The sequence below is a fragment of the Cynoglossus semilaevis genome, chromosome 1 (genome assembly GCF_000523025.1).
Source record: "Cynoglossus semilaevis isolate Cse_v1.0 chromosome 1, Cse_v1.0, whole genome shotgun sequence".
In the NCBI taxonomy this organism is placed as follows: domain Eukaryota; kingdom Metazoa; phylum Chordata; class Actinopteri; order Pleuronectiformes; family Cynoglossidae; genus Cynoglossus; species Cynoglossus semilaevis.
The window spans coordinates 14,747,625-14,757,910 of NC_024307.1; the positions used below are offsets into that span (position 1 = coordinate 14,747,625).

Genomic DNA, 10,286 nt, shown 5'->3' on the forward strand with positions numbered 1-10,286 from the left:
GGATGCATTAGGACTAACGGTATGGACTGGGGTAATTATGGCAACTAGTGGGTTGTTATTTTCTGATACCAACCTGCACTTGGGTGGGCAGGAGTCCTTGAATGACTTCAATGTTGAATGAATAAGTGACTGTAGAGTCCACAGAGTCCACAGATGAAAATGTAAACTTCATTCAATCCTTTAAGTCCTGGGTATTTAACAAAACAACATGTAAAAAAATCGAATTTTCATGTTAAATGTCTTGTCAGATCAGGTTGACTTTAGTGCCACCTATCAGCGGCATAAAAAAACTAGGCAGTAAATAACTGAAATTACTGTGCCGTCCTAAAACGTTAACCTGATTAGCATACAAACCTAAAGTTAGGCTAAATTACATTAAACATGTAATTAAAATATATAATTATTATATTATATATAGAGATATTATATAGATATTAGATTAGATAATTATTAAAAGATTGCTATAAGGTTGTTTAATGTTGTCTAAAATATGTATCCAAAGTAAAATAAAGGTAAGTTAAGGCCAAATAGCTCCATATGCTTAAAGTTTGAAGGATTAGCAAAAAAGGAAGCTAGGAATTAGCCTGGAGACTTCAACCTTTATTCAGTGCAGTATTTGGAAAAAGAACTTCATGAATGAACGGACAACAAAGTGAATTTCCTTCTCATATCTCTTCTGTGATCAATGATCTGATATGATGCTTGGCTCTGTTTACTCTCTGCATTTTCTAGAGCTGAAAAACAACTCTTATTTACAACCAACCAGCTGCACAGAGATTAAACAACAGACCAAAACACAAAAAGGACAAAGTAAGACATCATGGACATGAAAGAGGAGAACGACATAATTTACACATGCTAGAACCACATGTCTATTAAAATGTATAAATGAGAGGCCAGAGGCATTTGACACATTTGACAAGCTGGGAAGAACAATGAACAAATAACAAAAATGAATAAAGCTGAGAATCAACTGATCTACAGCAGAACACAAACTGTTCCACGTCCAAGAAAAGTCTCATTCTGTACTGTTACAATTGAAATAAATAATTATGAAAAACAAAAGACAATGTTAATGATTCTTAAATACCGTTGTGAACAATTGTTCTCCGATCATTTGCTAATCTTTTGGTTAAAGAACAGTATTTCTGGAACAACATCTAGCGAGTCTTAGCTAACACCAGGCTGGATTTGTGTGGATTTGAAGTTTTTGAGTTTACATTTAGATTTCTTTAGGCTAAAATGTTCTAAAATGTAAAATCTTTTTTAGGTGTACGCTTTTTTTTTTTTTGCCAAAATGTACTCTATTTTTAAATTTGTTTTATGTGTATGCTAACACACACTTTTAACCTGTGACTTTTAGCTAGCTACCTAGCTAAGTGGAGGTTTACATAATACTCATTATACTCATTTTGAATGTTGAATTTTGAATTTCATGCTACGCAAAATACATAGGAGTTCTGTGACTTTGCCAGTAACAGTTATCGTGTATAGAACAATCATTTTAATGTCTTTTTTTTTCTCCCTCTAAAACAATGCAAATGTGTGTTCCTGGATGACTGCCAGGAAACTTTTGTATTCTTTATCAACTGTAATCCGACTCTGAGAACGTCTGGACCTTCTGTTTCTTTACAACAGGATATGTCTCATGTTCCTCTCAATAAAAGTGGCCTCACCGTGAGTGAGTGAACGCAACACGACTGGAGAGTGTTACAGCAGAAACTGTATAAACGCTATCGCATGTGCAAATCTGTGAATGCCAGGTTTAATATGAAGACACGTGCACAAATATACACACCTGTGCTGTTATATGTCTGAACATCTGTCCCTGGATTCTTTATATATTATGAAAATAATCTTTTTACACATGTTGTTCACTTTAAATTGTCTGCTGCTGCTGTAGAAAGGACTTTGTGTGAAAGACGTCATGTGAAATGCCATTCTTTTAAACTTGTTTGATCAATTACTCGTTATAGAAGCTGCAGGTATGTCTCTGCACAAAGTCAATTCAGATGTCCTCGCCCAGCTATGGTGGACTGACTGATTGTCCAACCATGTCTTACAGCATCTCAAAGTGTCTCAATGTCTCCCCTTCCTTTCAACTCTTTAAGTCCAATATCTTTCCTCAGCACCAACCACCTCCAACTTATCTCTCTAACGTTGTCTCCAAACTGTTGAACTTCAGCTGGAACAGTCACTCGGATTTAAAATCAGACAGTATCGTTAGTCTAAAAACATAATTTACTTAAAAAGGTTCCTTGAATGGAAAATGTTTTGTTTTATGAAGTGCTGACTTAACAGACCAAAACGTCTGGACAGCATTATATTTGTTGATCCTGGAATAGTTTCTCAATTGCTTTAACAGACCAGAGTTTAGAGTTGCAGCCTCACTGTAACTGGAAACATCTGAGATATTCTAGCCGCCAATATTTGTCCAATACTTACAGAACCTACCGAGAGGTAATTCAGGTTTTCTTTTGATGTTTTAGCCCCAGGCTTATATTTGGCTTAGATCTAATGACCAGCAAAGTATAATGTAAGCCTGAAGCATAATGCTTCCTCATTCCATTCTTCTCAAAGAAGGAGAGCATCAGGTCAAATGAAACCGACCCCTGAGGGAAAGTAGACATAATCTGGTGGTGTGATTGATGTGATACTGTCTTTAAACAAGTTGTGTCCTAGGAAATTATAAAGTCTGAAAAGAACAAACATTGCATTCAAAAAGAAGATGGGAATAACATTTGGTGTAAAATGACAATGTTGTATTTCTTCGAAAATCATTTTTGCTGTGATCTTAGATTTTCTCCAGCTGTGAGATAGCTACCATAGATATATTGGTCTTCCTTTTCTTCTAACAATGTCAGCCCCCCCAACACACACACACATGCAATAACACAGACAGATAAAAATTGCCATTATGCAAAGTAATAATAAAGTTTTTTGTTTGTTTATTTTTATGTTAGAGAATGGTTAAAATTTTCTTTCCTATGTCAGGAATTTGATGTACAACACTCTCAAAGTGAAGGGTTTTAAATAAATATACACAATCTCACTGTTGAATTGATTTTTTTATGCATACTAGGCAGAGGATCAAGGTTTTTAATTCATCAAACTAAATGACAATACAGTATGATATTTCGTAAATCTGTCATGGAATCACATCTACCATGCTCCATTTCGTTTTTTTCACAGCCGTTCTTGTCATTTAGATCATGTCATTTTTACTCGAAAATAATTTGGGTTTAGCGATTAATGGTTTAGAGAGACAACAATACCATCTGCTGGTAAATGATGGTAGATGATACAGTTTGTACTGTATTTTTGTTTTTGAGTAATATATATTTGTTATTTATTATTTAACATTTCGAAACCGTTTACAGTAAAAATACACACCAAAGGTAACGTTGTAATTTGATTACTTTATTGCAAATCAAAGTAATAGAATAAAAAACTCCTTCTATAGATGAATTTCATTAAATAAATATTAAATTAACAATCAAACACACGCGGTTATCTGGATAAAAGCGAATAGGGCAATGTGTATATAAAGAAAAGAAGGAAAGTAAAAAGACAAATACCGACCTTCACTTCCGTTTCAGAAGTCACGTGACCTGTAGGTTGTGGCGCAAAGCGGAAGTGGAGCTCCGACACTGACATGGCGAACGCAGCCAAACACGACACAGCGATGCTGTCCTTCTGTAAACTTCGCGTTTTATGCATCTATTTATTCATATTGACACAGTTTGCGACGCTGCCAATTTGGGCCAAACCGGAAAGTCTGAGAGAAGTCACTGACGCCAACTGGGAGGAAATCCTGTCGGGGGAATGGATGATTGAGTTGTAAGTGTCACGATGATAACGGCTAACAGGCTTCCTAGCTCGTCTTTAAAACCTATAATAAAGTCGTTGCACAGATGTCCTTACTTTGGGGAGAGTTCAATTTCGTATGTTTCATCTTTCATAGCTGCATTTAGCGCATTCCCCTCGTTTGTTTACATTTTAAATCAACTAAATTTCTATATCGTTGACTTCTGTCATTCCAAGCCTGTGTATAAGTAGAAGCTAACAATTGCCATTACTGGCCAGCCGGCCAAGTCGTAACAGTCAAGTGTGTTTATATTCAAGCACTCTACGTTTACGTATATATTTTTTACATATTAAAATTGTTTCCGTTTCTTCGTCCTATCACAGCTATGCCCCCTGGTGTCCAGCCTGTCAGCAGCTGCAGCCAGCGTGGAAGGAGTTTGCAGAATGGGGGGAGGACATGGGGGTCAACATAGCCAAGGTTGACGTGACGGAACAACCTGGTATGTTTGGATGACCTTTACTAACTGGCAACATCTTTATGTATTCTATGTTTACTGACTACGACTTCATTTATACCTGGTCACGCTCACACCTTATAATGTTCCTGGGGTTCAGTCATGAAATGTACTGTAGTAAATTAGAATCTAAATGTTTTTTTGGTCTTTGGAGGTTTTTTGTCACATTCTTAAGAAATTTGCAGAAAAAAAAACCCTGGCAATGGCCTGGGTAGAAAGATTGTTTTTTTTTTACACTTTTGGTACTTCTTCATTGTTTATGTACAGAGAATGCACACTAAGGCATCCAAAATCCAGATTGTAGCTTAGTTTCAGTATTGTACAGGACTTCTTTTTTTTTTTTCCCCACATCACAGCCATTAGATCTGCTGAGGTCTAATGTAAAAATGTCTTTTTGTGGCAGTGACTTGGGTTTGTCACTTCCTGCTCGCTGACACCTTTTTTTTTTCTTCTTTCCTGTCAGGTCTGAGTGGACGATTTATCATCACTTCACTTCCTACTATTTATCAGTAAGTTCTTGCTCATTGCGGTTTTTAACTGCTCACTGTGTTCATGTGTACTGTTTTTTTATTGTAGGTAAGAACCTGAGTTGCAAATATGTATCCATGGGTGGGTCAACATTACAAAGTGAGTTTGTTTGTGTGTTTCAGCTGCAAAGATGGTGTTTTCCGTAAATACCAGGGCGCTCGCACTAAAAATGATTTTCTCACCTACGTGGATGAGCAGAAATGGAAAACAGTGGAGCCTGTGTCGTCTTGGTTTGGACCATCGTCATTTTTGTGAGTTAATTGACTAACTAACTCCTGCTTGTTACGTAATCAACTCTGTGTCCACCTTGTGGTCAGACTAACCTTCATGTCATTCAGTAATGTTCACCATTTTAATTGTGAATTAACAGATCATAACCTGTTTTCTTTTTTGGACTTTTTAATGCTATTTTCTATTGCTTTCTATAGTTGGTTTTAAGACTTGTGACTGTTTTGGGATAATTGTCCTTATACTCTGTACATTTTCTTTATCCAACAGAATGAATGCCATGTCTGCTCTGTTCAAACTCTCCATGTTTATCAGGGTGAGTCAGATTTTAACTCTCTCGATGGTTCTTTTGTTTTGTTTTTTTGTCGTTGTTTTTGTTTTTATTATTTGTACTAATTTCACACAAAAAAAGCATTTGAGAATAAAGTTGACCCATAAAACATTTAATGTTTAACTCAGAGCGTCTGATAGAATTGTACTGCGTGTGATCATGACGCAGAGAAGTGTAACTGACACACAGCACAGACAATACAGGTTGTAGGACACAGAGATAAAGTTACACCAAACACAGTCAGAGAGGAGGTGAAGGAAGTAAATCCTAGATGTGTTATACACTTAATTCATTTTTTCTTTTGCAAAATGATCATGACTGGTAGTGTTGTGTGTTTCAAACTGAGTCCAAATGTTTATAAAATGACTTCAACTGTAGCTATAATATATATATCTAAATATATTGAGGCAAATCTGAACTAGACTACAGTGTAATTGTACTCTGATTCGTGTAACTGTAATCCCATTCCCTCCATATGATGTCATGATATTTACCTTGATTTTATTATTATTGTTTTCATTCTTTTCTTAAGTTGTTTACATTGTTTTCATTCTTTTCTTAAGTTGTTAGGAGTGGAACGTATGATGTGACCCAGTTGTTACTGGTTGCTGACCTGACCTCAGCCGACCTCTTGAACTGAACGTGTGTTGGCTTGTTTTTACAGCGTTGTCACAATTACATGACGGAGCAGCTGGGCATTCCTAACTGGGGCTCCTATGTTATCTTTGGTTTGATCACTCTCTTCTCCGGCCTTGTTCTTGGACTGGTGAGTCGTCACTCTGCTTGGAAACACTCACTTATTAACACTGCTCCTTCAGGAAAATCTGTTCAGACTTGACAGTGAAATGAACAAATTCATGGGTTGAAGAAGTCTGTCTGTTCACATCAGAACAAGCACAAAGTCAAGTCTTATTGAAATGTGCAGCAGAAATTTACAAATACATTATCATTTATAATTTTGTTTTATTTATCTACTGTAAATCCAATATTGAAATTATATTAACAAGACAAACCTTTCTTGTCAGAAAAATAGCTTGGAAAAAGTACAATTTGCCTATTGCTGAGTGTACTACAGTTTACAGTTTGATCAAGGAGAGGTTTTTTTTATGTTTGAATAACTAATAATTATATCTCTACTCTTAATGGTTACTTAATTGTTGTTGTTTTTTTCCAGATACTAGTGTTCATCGCAGATTTTGTCTTTCCCTCTCGACGGTTTTCCTCTCCAGACTACTATCAGAGTAAGTGTCAGATGAGTCGTTGGAACTCCTGCTCGTGCTTTTATTTTGATAGAAAATAAAAAGTTTTAACAGCGTTTAAAATTCTCAACTCAACTCTCTTAATGACTGACTGGATGAATGCTCCGTCTGTGATTCTGCAGAGAAACCAGGGATGGATCATTCCAGGCTAATCCAACATCAGGAGGACGCACACGAGGCAGACGGAGAGGAGGAAGACGAGGATGACGAAGAGGAGGAGGACGGAGACCAGGACGACATGTGGAACAGGAGGAGAGGGTCTCCCGAGGGCCGCCCCGAGGAGGTTCTAAGGAAGAGGGTGGTACGCAGCCGTGAGGAGGAGGAAGACGAGGAGGACACATAGAGCCGTCCTGGAGGAGATTCTCACAACCTGCGTCTCCTTCTGAGAAGACGGCTGTAGAGACAGTAGAGGTCGGAGGAGCTTTGCTCGTAGAGAAACAGTGTTTACAGCGAGGAGAATTCTACACTCCTTTTACTTTTCTGCTCCTCGTTCCTCCTCCATTCCCTCGGCCGCCACAAACTCTTAGCTCCTCTTCCTTTTTTTTTTTCTTTCCCTTGGTTTATTTTAAAGGGAGCACTTTAGGCGCTCACTGCTGCAGCAGCAGTTATTCCTGCCTGAGCAGCAGAATGAAAAGTGAAGCTCCTGACACCAGTTTTCACTCCTGGGAACAGACTTCCTGGCTGGGCTTTAGTCGTGGAGCTGCTTGGAGCTGGACTTTGCAAGGTTGTTGACGCTATGCATCTTTTCTTTTTTTTTTTTTAAGATTTCTCTGTGTGTGAGTGATTCTACCAGGGGTGTTTGCAGAGGGTGATGTCGTTGCATTTTACTCCTGAGCTTCTGTCTGCGTGTGTGCAAGTATTTCATGTTGCCTCTGTGTTTAACAAAGGCTTTTTGACAGCTTAAAATCTCAAAAGTCAAAGTTGTTTTTTTTTGGTCACAATCAATAAAATAGCAGAGTAAAGAAAGTAAGCAATTATTATTAATATTATTAGAGTAAAGCAATTGCTGTAGTTACAGGTGGGTTATTGACATCAATGATAGAACGCCGGTACAAGTTTCCAGGTCCAATATGTAACATTCTGCCTGATGAACAGACGTCAGGACAGATATCTGTTACTTAATTAAAAAATGCTGATGTCTCGTCCAACACTTCTCTGTGTGTTATTGTCACTTTATCAAAACCCTATACAAGATTATTTATATTTTTTCGGCATTTCTTGAAGGCATCAGCTTATTGTTTTACCATCAAAGAAGAGCTGGAAACAAATTTCAAATTCTTAGATTTAGGCAAAAGAGCAGTGTTGGAAATTGTAAGTACTGTAGTTATACTACAGTTTGGATGTGTGAGCCATGAATGTTGTTGTTTTGGAAGAACAGACACACATTTGGTCCATTCACATGTATTACAAATAATTTGACAGGGAGACCAAATGTGGCCCGGGAGCCACAGGTTGCAGACCTGCCTTTCAATAGGTCCATTCTTAAATACAGTCTTGTACTGGGCGTAACTACAGTATTTATACTATACTGTATTGATGATCAGCTCATCATTTGCTTTTCCCAGATCAGCATCTTGTGCTACACTTGAAAACAACTTGACGAGACGAACAGCGCAAACAAAATTAGAATTCTATTCTGACGATTGCTATGCTCAGAATTAGTTCCTGACAGACTTGAGTACCGATCCAAGTGTTCGGGGTATTGAGCTTCCAGAGACACATTTAGCAGTACATGAGATTTACCTATGGATACACAGTCTGCTCTAGCTACTGATCTAAAACTGCAGCAAAAAACAGACTGTACTACACAGTCTGAAGTATTATCTTTTATTTTTTTAGATTTAAGTTCAAAGTTATTTCTTTGACCGTTAACACAGTTCTTGAACAAATCCAGAAAATCGTTTAATTTGCATTACATTCATTTGCATTGTGTACAGTAGAGTTACAGTTAACATTTAGTTGTGGTTCCACTTTCAAAATAAAGGTGCAGTGTGAAAGGGTTGAAATGCTTATTATTATTTCAACTGTGAGAAGTGGAACAGAAATAAAGTATGCTTTTGTTTTTATAATTGTGCAGATAAAAAGATGGTAAATGAAAATTGTGCACAAAGGCAACAGGGAACAGGAAAACTCTTGACTTTTTACCCCCAATGCTACGAACTGTACCTTTAATGTGGAAAAACAATCAATCCAATATTGACGTGACTTATGAAACACATCAATTTAAATAACGATTTCAACTCCCTACTTTTGTCTTTGATACCGTTTACCCCTCTGCTGACAAGAATGTGACATTACACCAGTGGAATGTTTTTTTTAATATTATAAGTGTATTTTTCTTATACTTAAGGGATGTGACAAACGATGTGCAGTATGTGCATGATATAGTATCAACAATCAGTTACTTCAAAAGTTGTTGTTATTTGAATAAGTCTGTCACACACTGCTCTGGTCCCTGAAAAAGACACTTGACTTGGGTGAAGTGAAAATGTCAATAAATTACAAATTTAATGAAATAATTTATTTTAATGAATGGTTTAGATTGTATTGAAACATTTACATTTCATATTTTATTCAAAGTGATGTGTATGTTATTGTTTTTTTTTTTTTTTAATCACATCCAACTCTGTAGCTGAACATTATTGACAACATGTAGCATTGACATTTTGCTTCTCCTAATTTCCTTTTTTTCCCTTTCTGGAATAAAGTATTAACTCTCTGTTCAGGCTCATTTGTTCTGTTTTTCTTCTTCTGTCACTAAAGTGACTCAGACATCACTGTAACCTTTGTTGCTGAAAAACAACAGCAGCGAGAAATTTGGGTTTGGAGCTGAGGAAAATATTTCACGTTACTATTCATTAATTTAACATTAATGACTGGACTATGTAACCTTTGATGTTCTTAAATACAGGGCGAAAATATAACTGCACATTCCATCACATCTATATAACAGAGTACGTTTCAAAGCACATTTGTACTATATTCAAGCTGTTTCCAAAATATCTGGACTATTCCTTTAATTTACAAATCAGGCCAAATAATGGTCAACCAGGTTGACTTAAAGTTTATATTCCTTTAGAAATATATAATCTTAAACTATAAAACATATTTACTGTGCTCAAAATATATTACATTTTGGCCAGTAGATGTCACTGTTGCACTAATTCGAAGTAAGCGTTCAGCTTAATTGCTTGGGGGAAAATTATTAAAAAGGACAAAAAACTAAACAAAATGGCTTCTTGTTAGGTTGTTGATGTGTTTTAACTGTTGCAGCAGCTCCAGGTGAGATTTATTCGCCGATAAAATGGAAAAAACGGTTCTGTTGTATGTTGCTGACACCCGCGCTAAGGAGAGCAGAGCGGCCAAGTGGCTACAGGTGGAGCTGATGAGACACGGGTGGATCTCAACAAGGCAGCGGCAGTTAATCAGTACAAACTGACAGCCAGAGGAGGGCAGTGGGATACAAACCAAAAATCTGGAATTTGGAGAGAAGACATACTTCGGTAAAAAACACACACAAAATAATAATAATAATAATGAAGATAAAAAAAAACAATATGGAGGCATTTTAACGTCAAAAATAGCGACTTTCAGCAAATAGTTAAACTAATTAATTAA

The 10,286-nt window shown here is 36.7% G+C and overlaps 1 protein-coding gene across 1 annotated transcript; it reads left to right on the top strand.

The window, feature by feature from the left end:
• The first annotated feature begins 3,602 nt into the window (after nt 1-3,602).
• Nucleotides 3,603-9,387, top strand: tmx1 (thioredoxin-related transmembrane protein 1). Its single transcript, XM_008312680.3, has 8 exons — nt 3,603-3,840; nt 4,192-4,307; nt 4,786-4,831; nt 4,973-5,101; nt 5,349-5,394; nt 6,074-6,175; nt 6,584-6,650; nt 6,791-9,387. The coding sequence occupies exons 1-8, from the start codon at nt 3,656-3,658 to the stop codon at nt 7,009-7,011; spliced, it is 912 nt and encodes a 303-aa protein (XP_008310902.1). The 5' UTR covers nt 3,603-3,655; the 3' UTR covers nt 7,012-9,387.
• Nucleotides 9,388-10,286: the final 899 nt, after the last annotated feature.

What these genes read in the sequence shown, in the direction of transcription:
- tmx1 (XM_008312680.3), top strand. Translation starts at nt 3,656, where the DNA reads ATGGCGAACGCAGCCAAACACGACACAGCGATGCTGTCCTTCTGTAAA. An exon ending in GGGGAATGGATGATTGAGTT is followed by an intron (nt 3,841 to 4,191) that starts GTAAGTGTCACG and finishes GTCCTATCACAG; the next exon opens with CTATGCCCCCTGGTGTCCAG. An exon ending in TGACGTGACGGAACAACCTG is followed by an intron (nt 4,308 to 4,785) that starts GTATGTTTGGAT and finishes CTTTCCTGTCAG; the next exon opens with GTCTGAGTGGACGATTTATC.